We start from the raw sequence: 16,976 nt of genomic DNA, 5'->3' as shown, positions 1-16,976 counted from the left end.
CCAAGAAGCAGCAGCATGGGCTAACATAGAAGAGGTGTGGAAGGGAAACTCCACCCATTTCCCAGCCAGGGGCTACTTCCCACCTACTCTTCAAGGGGCTAGGGATGATGCCATCTGACCCCTACAGCCCAGCAATCTGTCCCTGGGGCTTCTGGGCCTGTGGATGAGTGGCCCAACACAGGGCACAACTGTACTTAGAGCCCATGGAGCTTTGGAACAGTGGTAGGCCTACAATGCCTGCAGGATGGTGAGGCCACCACCCCACACCAACCACTCAGGGAAACCAGACCTCAGATTCGAAGGTAAACAGGAGGACACAAATCCCCCAGGAGTTCAGAGAACTCTTAGAGCAGGAACTGGACCTCTCCCCACATCTACCAAATGGGAAGTCTGAGACAATCTCAACTGTTCCTAAGGGGCAAAGTAATCCCAGGGGACATCTGGATAGTACCACAGCCAGATGCACTCCCTGTGGGGAAACCAAAAGGTGGGGAAAACGGTCAAAGCCAACACTGGACCACAGAATGGACAGCCACCCTGGTAAGGTCACTACCTTTCTTCCCACCCTGCCTGGGTCCCAGACGTACATTCTTCCAGTGAGACTGGGCGTCGCCCCGTGGTGAACCGATGACCACCTCACAGGCAGATGGCAGACACCTTCCACAGCACTCGCCTTCATGAAGGACATAAGTGAAGCCCTGAAAAATAAAAGGGACAAAGAGGAAGGACAGCCCAGCAACAAAGGCACAGGTGTTCTTATCTGCTCCATATGTGTCCTGAGCCTTGGGGCTTTGCAGACTGTTTGGAGTCAACACTTTCATCCCTGTCATCCACCAGTTTCAGGATCATGCTAAGAAGTGGTCAGGAGGCACCAACCCCTAAGTCTTATGCTAGCTGAAGAGACATAACCCTACTCTCTGAGAGCTTCCACTCTCAGACCAAGATCTAGCCCATGGGAGTATTAAAGACAGCCCAGAACTCACTCAGAAGCAGCTAGCTGGCATGATGTTTATCATGACAAATCTAGGGCTCCTCGCTGACTGGGGAAGAACAATCAGGATGCCTAGGATCTAGTCTCTGCTCTAATAGGGATAAACACCTATACAAGTTGAGCTTCTTGACCTCTCACCAATGTGCAGAGCTGGGTTTGCCCTGACTATTGCTTGATATTACCTAGTGGTTTATGGGGCATAGTAAGATAAGAAAGTACACAGATGGATATTTCCCAGAAATCCTGCCAGGGAGACCAGCATCCTATAAATAGGCCAGCCCCTCTTGCCTCTTGGAGGTTCCTCCCATCTGGCCAAAGCATTAGGCACTTGGACTGAAATCCTCCACAGAAACTCCGAAGCAATATACAAAGAACAGCCAAAACACTGCTGTGTGCATTCGTCCCAGGAGCCACAGAAAGAGAACCCAGAATCATGCTTCATCTTGGAGCTCTATCCTTGAGAGAGAAGGAATGACAGCAGCTGTTCAGGATGGGCGTGGATGCCAAGCCTGCTCTGTTCCACAGGAACACTCAAGAGCAGGGCCGAGTCAGGAGATGCACACAACGCTGGTGCCTCTCTCTGGGGAGAATGCAAGCACTCCAGAGACTTGGCTCAACTTTGCACCATCTACATGGGACCTACTTATATCCCCACCTGCGTCACAGCAGTGCCCACTGAGCCATCCCCAGTCTTTTATCAGCTGAGATTCTAGTCGTTTATTGTGCATCTATGATGTACTGGGGTACTTTGGAGGAGCCAACAAATTAGAAAAATACAATCTAGACACCCTCCACTACAAGCAGAATATACAAAGTGCCATAAAAGAAGCAATGTTTCAAGGGATCACAGAAGTGAGTCATTAATCCCTTTAAGGACCTAGTCAGTCTTGTGTGTCTCTCTCAGAGTGCTGGGTCATCTGGATTCGCATAATCTTCCTGTTTGCTGCTGCCTCCCTCCCCCATCACAGGCAAACATGTCCGTATGTTGCCTGACTCCCAGACCAGAGGCCTTGTTCCCAAAACCCCACCAACTTTGCATGCTCAAGTACTCTTAGCCATGCCTCCACTCCAAATTTCCTGGCTGCCATCTTTCTAAGATTACTTCCACACTTCCAATATCCCATCTTCTTGCTGTGCAACCAAGGTTCATCCTGTATGTCATCTCTCCTTCTTTTCCCATACTCCTCCAAATCCTCTAGCTTATACCTGTTCAAAGTCTACATCTCACACCTTCTCCTTACTCTTCTCCAACCTGTTTCCTCTGGTTCTGCAATTTAAAACAGAACTAAGTAGGGGCAACTGGGTGGAACAGTCAGTTGAGCATCCACCTCTTGGTTTTGGTTTTGGTTTTGGCTCAGGTTGTGATCTCAGGGTTGTGGGATAAAGCCCCATGTCAGGCTCCATGCTCAGTGAGGAGTCTGCTTGGGATTCTCTCTCCTTCTCCCTCTGCCTCCCCTGCTCATTCTCTCTCTCTCTCTTAAATAAATAAATAAATAAATATTTGCAAAAAAGAATGGAACTAAGTACATCTAATATACACCTAATCTGAAGGCAGATGCCCCTGAGAATAAATTCCTGATGTGCCTAGTAACATAATCCTTGAAGCAATTGTCATAGCTGAAATGGAGGTAGGAGGCATAGGACTCTGGTCCCTTGTCTCTCGGCTGGATCAGACTGGTCCTTGCAATGCTGGTGTTGCCAGTATACTAGCCTATCAGAATGGGCACGGGGCCAGTAGTCAGGACACTCCCTGTCTACTGACTTCAAATGAGCTGTCATCCACCAGCTTGATCTCAAGCTTCATTGCCTGTGCTAGTCCTCTGCATCCTTTCTGGCAAGTGGGAAGACCAGCCCTACTTCCTCTTCCTTCTGGAAGAGAATCATGAAGATAAATGAAATGAAATGCATTTTATTCAGTCCCTCAGAACACAGTTCCTAAAATTCCATGAAGTAGTCTGATTCTGGAGTCTAAGAGTAGAGAATCTGGTGGTCATAAGCCTTCAAAGAAAAACTCCTCCAAGATTTATACAAAGGAGTGGGAATTTCTCGTTGTCAACATGAAAGCAAGGCCATATGCACAAAAGTCCACCTATAAAACTCCATGGGAAGCCAGCATTGCCCCTCTCTAGCTTTACATTTTTCTGACATGAAAAGCTGAGAACCACGGAGTTGGTTGGGGAAAGTCTATTTCTGCAGACTATGGCTTCAGAAAAGAAGAATCATAGGGCTGTGGTAATGTTATTCTTTTGGGGTAATGCTGTCCTATGTTTGCTTGATGTCACAACCTAGACAGTAAATGAATTCAGACATTGGGTAAGTGAGCCCAAATGTCTCTGGAGTCGGACCAGAGCTGATACTACCCTCTCTGAAGAATGAAGTCTGAAGCCATCTCTTCACTTCTCTTCAGCTTCACTGAAGCTCCCACCTCAACTCAACACATCATGGTACAGCCTCCCACATCCCTTCAGCTTTTATTAAAGCACTAGGCCCCCTTCTTCCCAGAAGGTGTAAATATTCAGTCTCTAAGATCAGCATGTCTCTAAAATAATTCCCTGGAGCAATCATGTAGTCAAGAGATCTAGACATGGTGCCACCTCCATCCATTCCCCTGACCTCCATACCCATAGTTTTTGTGAAATTGTCTCCAGCACCACCTCTAGACAGGTAGGTTTATAGCACAAGACCTGCACCCTCCCTAATAGTTGACTGGGACAGATGAGGACTGGACAGAGGACCCAATCCAGAGGCTGAGCTGAGCCCATCAATTTTCTTCCTGAGAAGTTACTCTATGGAATACAAAGATTGAGGAAGTCAGATTATACAGGGATGAACCCTGATCTGCAAAGCCATATTGAGTGGAAGCCAGATTCAATAAAGCCATGTGCAAATGAAATTTACGAGAAAACAAGACTTCCTCCCACCAGCAGTTGGCCTGTAGAGAAGCTGGAACAGATGGGCAGAGAGAAGCAGAGACAGGGGCTCATGGGATAAATGAAAAGAAATGTTCTATGATTGTGGTGCCCATTCACATCTCCTGCATTTCATTTCTGAGACATTCTCTTTTTCATAAATCCCCTTTTGATTTTAGTTAGCTTGAGTGGAGTCTGTTCTTTGCAATCAAAACTTCCTACTGATACACAAAATATATTGGGTGCTGGGGCACCTGGTTGGTTCAGTTGGTTAAGTGTCCAACTTTTAATTTTGACTCAGGTCATGATCTCAAGGTTGTGAGATCGAGTCATGTGTCAGGCTCCGCACTCAACATGGTATCTGCTTGAGATTCTTTCCTTTTCCATCTGCCCCTCCACCCATTTGCTCTCATGCTCTCTCTCTCTCTCTCTCTCTCAAATAAATAAATAAATAAATAAAATCTTGGGGCGCCTGGGTGGCTCAGCTAGTTAAGCATCTGCCTTCGGCTCAGGTCATGATCCCAGGGTCCTGGGATCAAGCTCCATATTAGGTTCCCAGCTCAGTGGGGAGCCTGCTTCTCCCTCTCCTCCCTATTCTTGCTCTCTCTCACTATCTCTGTCTGTCTCTCTCTCAAATAAATAAATAAAATCTTTAAAAATAAATAAATAGATAAATAAAATATTTAAAAATATAGAGAGAGGGGGCTAGTTTTACAAAAATGACCTCTAAGCAGCACTCCCTTGCTTGATAGCAAGTTATTTCCATCACCTTCCATGGCCTGTGGGAGGAGATGCAGACCAACGGGTTTCCAAAACTTAGTGTTCCCAGTGGACATACCTGGATACCACTGCATCATCCTCTCCCAAGGGTGCCTCACAATTCCACTCCTCCTCAGTCACAGCAAGGCAGGTAGAGAGCAGATGAATTAAGCAGAGGCTCCCACTTCAAGATTCATAATTGGGCCCCCACTTCCATCAACAAACCACCCACTTCCAAACCAGCATCAAGAGCATTAGCTCCACTACTGTTATGAAGACAAGCACAAGATATATGTACTTGTCTGTCCTGGCTACTCCTCTTTTATCTTTTATCATCCTGATAACACTGAAGGAATAATAATAATAATAATAATAATAATAATAGTACTAAACCAGAATCTGACCCCAATTCTCCCTGTACATCATCACGCCCTTTTTTCTAGGATCCAATTATTTTATTTTATTTTATTTTATTTTATTTTATTTATATTTTATTTTATTTTATTTTATTTATTTTATTTTTTTATTTTATTTTTTTTATTATTTTATTTTATTTTATTTTATTTTATTTTATTTTTTTATTTTATTTTATTTTATGAGAAACAGCATGAGCCAGGAGGAGGAGCAGAAGCAGAGGGAGAAGCAGATACCCCGCTGAGCCGGGAGCTGGACTCCAACTCTAGCTCAATCCCAGGACTCTGGGATTGTGAACTTAGCCGAAGGCAGACACTTAACCGACAGAGGCACCCAAGCACCCCAAGGGTCTGATCAGTCTTAAATGTGCAAGAATAGGGACGGTTGGGTGGCTCAGCGGTTGAGCATCTGCCTTTGGTTCAGGGTGTGATCCTGGAGTTCCAGGATTGAGTCCCACATCAGTCTCCCTGCATGGAGCCTGCTTCTCCCTCTGCCTGTGTCTCTGCCTCTCTCTGTGTGTGTCTCTCATGAATAAATAAATAAAATCTTTTTTAAAAAATGTGCAAGAATAGAATGCCCCAGAACACACAGGGGCCTTAGGGGCAGGTACCACAAGAATTAGAGTTGAATTGAGCTATAGCAGTGATCATGTTTCCTGTCCCGCAAATTATTAATGTGGTCTGAAAAATCACCAATTTGTGTAGATACATTATAGGACATTGAAACTGGGGGAACCTCAGAAAAGTAAAAACATGTGTCTGTTCTAGGGGCAGGTTGAGGTGATATCTGAGGAGGAAGATATGGGGAAAAATCAGGTCCTCCTTTCTAGGTGTTATATCCAATTTCTGCTCAAACCAACTCCACAGCCCTCTGGACTCAAGACCATACAACAGACATGGCCATTGGCCAAGGACAGACTCACAGAAAGATAGAACAGCAATCCTCCCCTAATGCTGCCTTTCACCCAACCTCAGTCCTCTCCTTCCCCTCATCTCTGGCCCTGAACCAGAAATTACTCAAGGGGTCTCTTGCCCCTTCCCAGAACCCCCACTCCCCCACTCTCTCCCTTGCCTGCTCCAGGCAGTGCCCAGCCCCTCTGCTCCCCTTACCGACAGGCAGTTGTCCTCACAGGGCTTCTGGGAGCACTGGGCCACACGCAGGCCCATCACAGAGTCCTCCAAGTCCGTGCAGGTGCACACGTCACAGGCCTCCTCCCAGAACTGGCCCACAGGGTAGATGGTGCCTCGGTGGACACACACCTACAAACACAAGATTTCCATGAGCAAACTTATTCCAGTCATTGAAACAATAAGTAAGTGCCTACTATGTGTGGAACTTGCTTTAGGTGCTGAGAATACAGCAGTACATAAAACTAACATGGTCTCTGCCCACCTGGAGGGATGCTTATGAAGGAGATTTTGCCCTCTTCCCTTCCTTGCCCACCAGCCTTAGAGAGCCATTGCTGGTGTGTGCTGGTGAGTCCTTCTTGGACCACAGGCTCAGGAATAACTCACTTGGTGGCCTTAATCCAGGCTCATCGCTGTCTTAATTGCATTTAACTCCCTCCCATATCACACAGAAAACTGTTCCCTAGTCTTTAGACCCAGTAAAGTTCCTGGACTTAGCACCCATCCACACATAATGGGCTGAAGGTGAGTGGGGTCTATGAATAGGAGCCCCCCAGAAGCCTGCAGATGACAGGGAGCATAACAAGGAAAGACTCTGGGGCACAGAGAATGGGATATGTTTAAGAGACAAGGGGTCCTACTTGGAAGAACTGTAGGCTATAGAAGGGATATGGGAAATGGAGCTACAAAGGTTGATTGGGATCAGAATATGTAAAGCCTGGTATGCACATGGTACACAATACTCAGACTTTATTCTGTAGGAATGAGGCAGTAAGGAAGCTGTTTGATCAGGACACTTAATGACAGTTTTGACATTAATCCTGAATCTGCCCTCTGAAGCTGTGAACAGGTCTCCACTCTCATTCACATCATAGGAGTATAAGTATTTATAAGCCATTATCTTTTATCTGTTGGGTCTTCCAGCTGCTATATAATGACCTTACTAAATGAGACCCCTTGTTCTTCTATTAAGAAGACTGCTAGAAAAAAAAAAAAGAAGAAGAAGAAGAAGCCTGCTAGAAAATGTTACCAACCAGAATCTTACTTCTAGGAATCTATCTCAAAAGACAAATTTCCCAAACTACAAAATGACAGATGTATGAGGCTATTTGTTACAGCATTATTAGTAACTATATTACTATGCCACGATATGTTTCATGTACAAAAATAGTAAATTAAAAAGGAAGTAAAAGCAATCCCTAAAAATGTAAAACAAACCAAAATATCTGATTAACTAGATCAAAGCAGTGGCAAAATAACACAAGAAAAATAGTTATTTCAAATAACTTTAAAACTCAGGATTTTGGCCATATATCCCTAATGGGTTATATTTCTACACTAAAGAACTGCAAATAAATCTTAAACCTCTCTCAGTTGCCTTAAATTGTTGGCAATAATATTGGCATTGTTATTTTTGAGACTACTCTAGGCATGTTGTAATATAAAACAAATAACTAATTGTGTCAATTATGTTAAGAAACCAGTATTTACAACTTAGAAAAATAGTAGAAGTATAAGTCAAAGAAGTTAAGTAAAACCTTATAATTGAATTTGAATCCAAAATATTACTATGAGTGCATGAGCTTTGTTCTCTCTAAAAATATATTTCCAAGCTCTATTCACCAAAAAGGTCTGGAGGCAATGATAGCCTGCAAGCAGCAAGCATCCAGGGAAAGATAACCATGGCTCCTCCCTGTCATTCATTCCAGGGCTCACCATCAATCATGCCCAGGTCTTCCTGCTGCAATTCTGGCTCACGATAGGTCATCTTGGTGGATCTCTCCCCCAGAAGACTGCTATTTGCACATACCAGCTGTACTATCCCTTGACACTTTATTGTATTCTATTTATAGGCAATTGTCTTCCATATACTATCAAGATCATAAGTAGTCTGCACCTTACATTTCTCCCATAACACCTAACAAAGTCCCAGCTCTGCTAGAATATAGTTGTTACTCAGTAAACATTGGATGGATGGATGGATGGATGAAAGGATGGATAGATGGATGGTTACATCGATGAGTTGATAGCAATAAACAAATGAATAAACTATTAACCAGTTGCTAAATAATTCATGCAATCTCATTAGTTCCTCAACTAACCTACAAAATAAGCTCTTTAATGGTAGGGCCCAGGTCTCATAGCTTGCTTGTAACCCTAGCACCTAGCCATGCCAAGAACATAGTATGTTCTCTCTAAATACCTCCCAAGCTAATTAGGCTGTGGTGAATGCTGACTGCTCAGCCACCATTAAAGTATTCGGGTTGGGCAGGAGGGGAAGGTTAGGTAGGCAAATATTTCATGAGAAGCAAATGTTTGGCCATCTTCCCAACCAGAACTAAGCAGCCCCTACCTTGTCAGGGAAGCAGGTTGTTGTGGTGCAGCCACAGTCGTTGGTGACAGCCGAGGCCAGGTACCCCAGCGGGCAGCTCACCGTGGAGTTGACACAGTTGCATGCACACTCATACTCATCACAGCACTGAGTCTTCCGAAGGGCCGGCGTCCGGTGCGGGGGACAAGAGGGCGGGGACTCCCGTCTGCATTCATCCTTCCTGCAGGCTGAGGGGCAGCACCAGGTGATGCCTCAGTCCAGCCACACTGGGCAGTGCATTCAGCCAGGGTTCATAAGTATTCAGCTATGATAATAAGATCCCAGGGAACTCCAGACCCAGAATATTAAATCAGAAATGCCCAAGAGCTGAGCTCAAGGACTATGGGATTTTCAATCATACCAAAAAGCAATTCGTCTGCAGAAAAAATAAGAACATCCATCAAAAGGAAAAATGTGAAGCTAGGACTTCTAATAGAGGAGAAGTGAAGGCTGCTTGGTCTTCGCTCTATGAAGAAGGAAAGTCCTTCCAGCTGTGGATTCTCAGAGACCTCAAACAGAATCTCTAAGATCCAGATAAGCCTGGGCATGTGTGGGCAAGTATGCTTACAAGCTGGTAGCTTTTGTGATCCTATCCCCAGCTCAGTACCTAGAACAATACCCTATAGTTTTAGGTCCTCCAACAATGTTGAATGAAAGAATGCTAGCAACTCTGTCAAATCCACAGTATCATTTTACAAATGGCAATCCCATTCCTGTGTCCTTTCCCTCTTCCCAACTTCCTTCAAATACAAAGAGATCTCCTCTTACCCTCTAGGCCTTATATCTAGGAGCTCAAGTGAGACTCTAAATCAATAGGATAGGAACTCCACTTGATGTAAGGTGGGTATTCTCAAAGGCTGCATATGCAATTCTGTTCCTTGCCATTGTCTTACTTTTAGTCCAACTTATGCTGGCACTATACCCTTTGGTGGCTCGATAGTTAAACATAACGGAGGCAGGGGGCACCTACAGATTTGTATCCACTGATACAAATCAAGTAATCCGCACCTGGTACGCCTGCAGCAACATGTGGCTAGGAGGGCTCAATCCAGGTGTAATCTTACCACCCCCACCCCTGAATTCCAGATGTATGCAAAACCTAGACTTCAATGAATTATAATACAAGACACCTTCCCCAGGCTAGGAGAGAATGGTCGCGCCACCCTCTCCGCATCCACAGAGGCTTTACCACAGGTGAAGTTGGGTCTGCACTCGCCAGGATTGGTCAGGGTCATCTGGAGGCCATCTTCGCAGGGAGGCACCGGGGGCAGGTCACAGCTCACCAGGTCACACACTGAGGCCAGGAAAGAGAGATGCCCACTCAGAGGTCAGCAAGGGTACTATTGTGACCCAACATTCCTATTCCTATTCCTATTCCTATTCCTCCAGACTTCTACTGTTTTAGGTACATGGTAGGGATGAGATGAAGTTAGAGGTGGAGGTAGAGAAGGGGAGGAGTGATAGGTAGGTAGATAGACAGACAGATAGAAAGATAGATCCGATTCCTATGATAAGCTCGTGTTGATTACTCTTGTCACTGCTGGGATTTTCAGATCTCAGCCAAATCACTTGAACTCTCTGGGCCTCGGTCTCATCTTCTGCAAGGTGGGAAGGTCTACCTTCCAGGCTCAGTCTCAGGGTGTCATGAAATAATGGAGGCAAAGTGTCTGGCACATTGTAGAAGTTTAATCCCTTCTATAAAATGAGGGGCCTGAGGTAAATAATGCCCCCAGTTCTCTCTATTGTTAGCATGCTAAGACCTATTTTCCACAAGTTTTTCTCAAGCCACATCTCCTTCTATGTGGGACTTTATTCATGCCTTATAAATTTCATCAGCATACATAAATTTCTAGATGATTTCATTCTTTTTTAGACCCTGTAGACTATCCCTTGATCTATTTGCTCTCCCTCAAAGATTTGCATCACTGCCAACTTGACACGCCTGTGCTTTATGTCTCCATCCGTACAATTAATAAACACATTAGACAGGACAGCAACGGGGCACTGGAGATTTCCTCTCCTGTTAACCATAATTCCATCAGCTCTGGATTCATCTCATTACACTATTTATTCAGCCCATTACTCACCATGGAGTTTGCAAGCCTATAATGAAACCTTTTGACGAATAACTTGCTGAAATCAAGGTGCCCTGTGTGTGGCCTTCTCTATATCTAGTCTACTCTGAATTTATTGAAAAGGCACATGGGTTACTTTGGCATGGCTTTTTCTTCAGTAAATCTCTGCACTACTGCCCACCAGAGATTACCCCCATTCTTTTTGTTTGTTTGTTTGTTTAATGCTCTCAAACCTTACATTTAATAATTCACTGCAGAAGTTTCCTAGGAAGCAAATCCTACTTTCCAAAGGTGACTCTTGCTATTTGGTGGGGTAGGGCGGGGAGAGAGAGTCAGCCCTTACCCACCTCCTTTTGAGCACCCTGTGCCTGAGCCCACCCACACCTTTCTGCACCTGCCGCATGGGTCACCTGGGGCCAGGGCCAGGGTCAGGACCCTGGAGAAATGCCCAGGGCGGGACACATACCACACTCGTACTCCGGGCAGCACTGCTCTGCGTTCTGGCGGAGGCGGGCCACTTCACACGGGCCACAGGTGGGAGCTGACGGAGAATGCCACAGAAGGCAGAGAGATCAATAATGCTGCAGCATGCAGCCTGTAAAATGTTGCAGAATACCAGCACATGCCCTGCATGGGAGGCCTGCCAAGAATCAGGCCCAGGGGCCTCTGACAAATGAGTCTCCTTGGTGTGTCCCGGTGGCCCCTCAAATGTGCCCTCCAGAAGACTCTGAGTCTGAAGGCCAAGCTGGGGTTGGAGAGGGGGGCAGGATGAACCTCTAATAGTGTCTACCCCCCAGGTACAGAAAAGGGGACCCCAAGTCCAGTAGGAAGGCTGGGGCAGCAGTGATGGAGGAAAAGATGTTTGTATCTGGCCCACCAGGTATGCAGACAGGATGGCCAGGGCCTCAAGGGATCCTTCTTCCTCCAAGAGCAGCAGGGAGAGGGGGTGAGGGGTGGGGGTTGGGGGGCTCACCTCTGGCTGTGGGGCAGGGCTGCAACGTACAGTTGACCTTCCGCCCACTGAGGCACGTGCAGATCTGGCAAGGCTGGTGGGCTGGGACCCAGGTTTCCAGGAACTGAAGGAAAACAAGGCTCAGGGAGGGCCCATGCCACCAGGGACACAAAGCCTAAGAGGTCATGGGGGTCATGCCCCCCATCTCTGGCTCGGTCTCCCCTCAGGGGACACAAACCCCAATCCAGGCCTCCATCAGTCTCACATACAGGCTGAACACATACAGGCTGAAAGCAGTGTGAGGCTCTGAGAGCAAAGAGTCAGAGAAGCATCAGGGGTGCCCAGAGAGGTGGCCCCACTGCTTTGTAACCTCGGGGAATGACAAGCTATAGGCTGTAGAGGACCCTCCCTGCAGGAGGGCCATGAAGTCAGGGAGACCTGAACTCCAGTGTGGGGCGTCACTCCCCCTGGGACCAGTTTCCTCACCCACAAAGGGAGTGCACTGGGACCTGCCTTGCCCTGTAGACTGTGACCAGCACAGATGTGGGCTGCAGAGCCAGGACCCGGGATCCCTCTACACTCGGTGAGTCAAACGCAGAGTTAAAATTAAATTCACATTTAAATTGCCTGTCTCTGAATAAATGCATTCTTGTCCAGTAGCTCAAAGGCTTCTAAAATGTTCCCAGGTCAAAAGAGTCTTATTTATTCCGTCTGTTTCCACGGTCAGCAGTCAGCTGAGAAGAAAGGAGGTCAGAGGTCTCCAAGGAAATCACCCTTCCCCCACGCTGCTGGTCCTCCTCTGACCTCTCCCCCTTGACACCTTCCCAGCGCTCAGTGTATAATACCAGCCAATCTCTAAAGAGCATAGGCTATGTACCACTGTTCTATGAGGGTTTTTTTTTCAAGATTTTATTTATTTGAGAGAGAGAGAGAGCAGAAGCTGGAGGGTATGGGGGCCATGGGGCAGAAGGAGAGGGAGAAGCAGGCTCCTCGCTGAACAGGGAGCAGGATGCAGACTTGATCCCAGTATCCCAGGATCACAACCTGAGCTGAAGGTACCCCCTTAATTGACTGAGCCACCGGGTGCCCCTGTTCTATGGGTTTTATACAAATGACTTGTTTAATTCTCATTGCAGCCCTCTGGTAAGGATATCTGTATTACTCCCACTTGTCAAATGAGAATGCTGAGGCCTCTGTTTAGGTCTCACCATCACAGCGGCAGAGCCACCATACAAACACACAATCCATCTTTTTGACACCATGCTCCACTGCCTCCCAGCAATAACTGGCATTAAATATGTTCAAGATATCTTTCTAAGGGCTTTGCATTTATTCACTTTCTACCCCTTACAATAACCATACCGGGGAGATATGGTGTCATTATCTATGCTTACAAATGCTGAATAGAGATACAGACAAGGAACGTGGTGACCAGGCAGTAAGTACATCCCAGGATTTGGACCTGGCATCCTGGCTCCAGACACCACGTGTTCTCGGTATGACAGCTGCCTCTTGTGGGTAATCACAGCATCTGCCATGGGCAGGTCACACTGCCAGTGCTGCGGGGGGTGTGTGTGTGTGGGGGGGGTTGTTCAGAATACTCAGTCCCAGCCCTCAACAGCTGCTGTTCATTGAGGAAATAAGACTCCTCGATGAAAAGTGGAATGAGACAAATGAATTGTGATCCATTTGCAGCAGGGCATATTACTCAGCCATGAAAACAAACTATGAAAACATGCAACATGGGGGAATCTCAAAAGCATTATGCAGAGTGAAAGAAGACAGGCAAAAATGGAGTACACACAGCCTGATCCCATTTATAGAAGACTCTAAAAAATGTAATACATCTCTAGTGTCAGGAAGCAGAGCAGCAGTTGCCTGGGGGTGGGAGATGGGGGCTAGGGATGCATTAAAAAGAGGCAACCTTGGGGGTTGCCAAGGAAATATTTGTTATCTCGATTGTGATGACAGCTTTATGGGTATGTGCATATGTCAAAATACATCAAATCTTACCCTTAAAAAGGTGCTGTTTACTGTATGGAAACTAGAGCTCAATAAAGCATTTTTTAAAAATGAAAAATACAAGAGCCACAGCAGGCGCACAAGAAATGTTCACAGGGGCTGGAGTGCTCCAAAAAGGCCTCACCAAGGTGCACCTGTGCTGGAAGGGAAGGACTCAGGCAGAAGAAAAAAGAAATGGGAACAGAGGATGAAAAGTCCTTGTGGACATCTAGATGATTCTAGAGGCCTTCTCTGTCAGCTTCGGGAGCTGGCGTTTAATATGGTAGGCAAAGAGCAGCCCTGAAGCTTTGTAAGCAGTACCCTGCCTCAAAGAGAGGAGTGTTGGATTAGGACATCCCTGGTGAGAGTGAGCAGGCTGGAGAAGACAGGAGCCAGCACCGGGAGATCAGTGCCCTCCTAGGGGCTGGGAAGGCCAGGGAGGGCACAGGGCGCAGGCCTCAGAGGAAGAAGAAGGGGGACACCTCACATCTCCGTAGGCCTCTCTCTGTCCTGCCTCTCTCCTGCTTTCTGCAAGGATGGTGATGCCAAGAAAATGGCAAATCAAGGTTTCTATATTTAGACCTTTAAATGGCAAACGTGATGGGATGTCAAAGGAGAGGATCATATTCTTTATATATTTTGGGGGGATTTTGTGTCTTTTTAAATGTGAACTTTAGATATCTAAATTCAAGAAAAAATAATACAACTTTCCCACCATCCTGAGAGTGGACAATATCACAATAAATGACCAAAATTAGGTATTAAGCCTCCCTTTCCTAGGGATTTTCATTTTTTTAGGAAGCTTTAAGGAGGCATGCCTGAGGCAAGGGACAGAATCTATGGTCCCTGTAAAGGCCCTTTTGGCCTAATGCTAAGCTACAAGCACCAGCGGCCAGCTCTGCAGCCGCATCACCTGTCTAGTTATGCAGCAAGCACACCAGCAGGTGGCACCCCTGCACCAGGACAGGCCAACTCCAGCCAGTCCTGAATGGCCCACTGGGCTCCCGGCCAGCAGGGAGTATTTCCAGGGCAGAACAGGTATGAGACCTGGCGGGAGTTCTAAATTAAATGAAGACGACAAAGTAACAGCCTACAGAGAATCTGATAAGGGAAAACTGAAGTCTTCAAAGCCCCAGGTCAGAGAAGGGACACAGCAAACGACCAAGCACCACCCACCACAGCCAAGGATCTGAGGGCAGATGCAGGAAAATGTAATTCCTGGGCCGCCACGGAACAGCAGAGACCAGGGAGGAAGCTCAGGCTCCAGGTGCTCCGTCCTGGGTGATGGAGGCGGTCCCTGCTGCCCACACAAGCCCCCAACCCAGAGAGGGACAGCCAGCCCGCAGCCCTGGATCCCCCCTGAGCCGGCCACAGAGGCTCATATGTTTACACTGCATTCTGTAAAGTAAACAAGGGCTATGGAAACCAGTAAATATTTTGCCCTTCCAAAGTTACCACCAGAGATTTATACTCTGGATTATTTCCCTGAAGAAAAGTTGTCTCAGCTTTATTTTTCAGTTAAGGAAATTTCATTTAATGGAAATGTTCTTCATGTTAGATTTTTATTCCTTTTCTGCTGTGAATGGGAAAGCTGAAATTGCAGGTGGCTGATAAGATGTCTATTTTCATCCATTTAAACCATATTTTCTGAAGTAAACTAAAACTGTGTTTGTTCCCTTCACAGTTTTTTATTAATTTTACTGTCACTTGGTTCTGAAATACATTTATAAGACTGTCTCTATGTCCAAAATATTGCACTACTCAGAAGCACTCTCCACACAACTCAAATGCATATTCCAATGGGTTGGATGGAAGGTGAGGGGAGTGGGGAAGGAAAGTCGAGTTAGAGGGGGCAGGTGGAGACACGAAGATAAAATTCACAAGCTTCCAACTCTCAGCACCCTGCAGCCAAATGATACTCCTGGAGCCAGAAACATTTTACAAGCTCAAGCTTTCTTCTCATCGCAGAATGCCAAAGAAGAGGGCAGAGACCATTTCTGCCTCCCTCTGAGAGCACCTAGCACTACCAGCAAATGCAGGCTGAAATCACCACTGGGTGCTGGCACCACACATAAATAGTACCTACCCTTCAAGCCTATAGGAAGGGACCCCAAGAGCTGTGCAGATCAGAGAGAGTGATGTATGGTTTTATGGACTGGTTTTTGGAGATTATTACAGTACAGGCAGTTACTTCATTTGGCAATTGAAATACAGCAGTACAGTGTGACTAGTCTTCCCTCCTAATTCATCTACTCCACAGTGAGAACAAATGGGGTCCACTGGGATAAAGCCCAATAACAAAACAGAGCAGATGAGAACCATCCAGTAATAACTGGATGAACGCCCATGCTTCCATGAATACACAGCTCAAAGTTTAGCTCACAGTTCCATTGGGATTGAAGGCAGGGCTAGGACACTGTGGGATGCCCTGGTGTCATGGATAGGAACCACAGTTTTATCACCTCCTGCCATTCGAGCCTCAGTTTCCACTCAATGGCACATGTAATAACGACCCCACAGAGTTTGAGGGAGAATCAAAGGAAACAGTCCATTGCATGGCCTACGTTGTTCAGGACAGAATAGTGTAGTTACGGGAATAACTGTTTCCATCATTATCTAGATTGGTTAGCTAGCTTTACCTTGAGTCCTGCCAGTGTGATTAAATATAATGAGTCACTTCACCTGGTTCGCTTAGTGACAAAAGTCCTCCCTGGTGATAATGGAGATGTTAGGTCTGGGGTGTAGCCCCTGATCATAGAATACACTCACTCTCTTTTGCTAGAAGCCAAATCTGTTCTCCCTCTATCAGGTTCTGTAGCGTCACTGTCAAAGAGGAAGGACAGGAGCACTGCACACATTCACGTGTGCACACACACTGCCCAGCTACTACAAATGTACATGTTGTCAACTTTGAAGCTATGATTGCCATCTTAGGCCAAGATGGGGGAGAGTCTGGTAAATATCCTTTCAAAATGTACTCAAAAACCTGTAAAGGGCTACAAAAATTGTTGACTCCACGATTCCCATGAAAATCAGCTCAAAGAACACCTAGCAAAAAGGCATTTTCACACATCAGAAAGAGCACATTCCAAAAAAAGAGAGAAAAAGAAAGAAAGAAAGAACGAACGAACACGTTCTTTGGAGTTAGAGCCTTAAATATTGAGTCCAATTCGCAATTCTATCACTTAACAAACCATGTCCATGGGCAAAGTAAGCTGTCTAAGCTTTGGTTTTGTCTTAAAGATTTTTTTAAGTATTTATTAAAATGACATAAAACATCCTACTCTGTTCTGTAGAACCCTAGTCCAAGGGCATGCTACATATACATTCATTCACTCCACCACACATACAAGTCCCATGGTTAGATAAGTTTGAGA

At 46.0% G+C, this 16,976-nt stretch overlaps 1 protein-coding gene across 3 annotated transcripts in view; it reads right to left on the bottom strand.

Annotated features, from left to right (window-relative positions):
• The window catches only part of VWF (von Willebrand factor), a 137,724-nt gene that overhangs the window by 14,553 nt on the left and 106,195 nt on the right, over positions 1–16,976 (bottom strand). For all 3 annotated transcript variants that reach the window (XR_013364392.1, XM_077871349.1, XM_077871348.1), the window contains exons 39-44: positions 11,620–11,722; positions 11,113–11,187; positions 9,761–9,865; positions 8,554–8,759; positions 6,183–6,332; positions 588–698 (exon numbers count right to left, since the gene is read on the bottom strand). Coding sequence is in view for 2 of the 3 variants with exons in the window: in XM_077871349.1 (XP_077727475.1) it covers positions 588–698; positions 6,183–6,332; positions 8,554–8,759; positions 9,761–9,865; positions 11,113–11,187; positions 11,620–11,722 (750 nt within the window). In the remaining variant the exon portion in view is untranslated. The remainder of the gene's footprint in view (positions 1–587; positions 699–6,182; positions 6,333–8,553; positions 8,760–9,760; positions 9,866–11,112; positions 11,188–11,619; positions 11,723–16,976) is intronic.

Source organism: Canis aureus, chromosome 25, assembly GCF_053574225.1.
Source record: "Canis aureus isolate CA01 chromosome 25, VMU_Caureus_v.1.0, whole genome shotgun sequence".
Lineage (NCBI taxonomy): Eukaryota > Metazoa > Chordata > Mammalia > Carnivora > Canidae > Canis > Canis aureus.
Note: the sequence above shows the minus strand (reverse complement) of the source record. Positions and strands in the feature narration are given on the sequence as shown.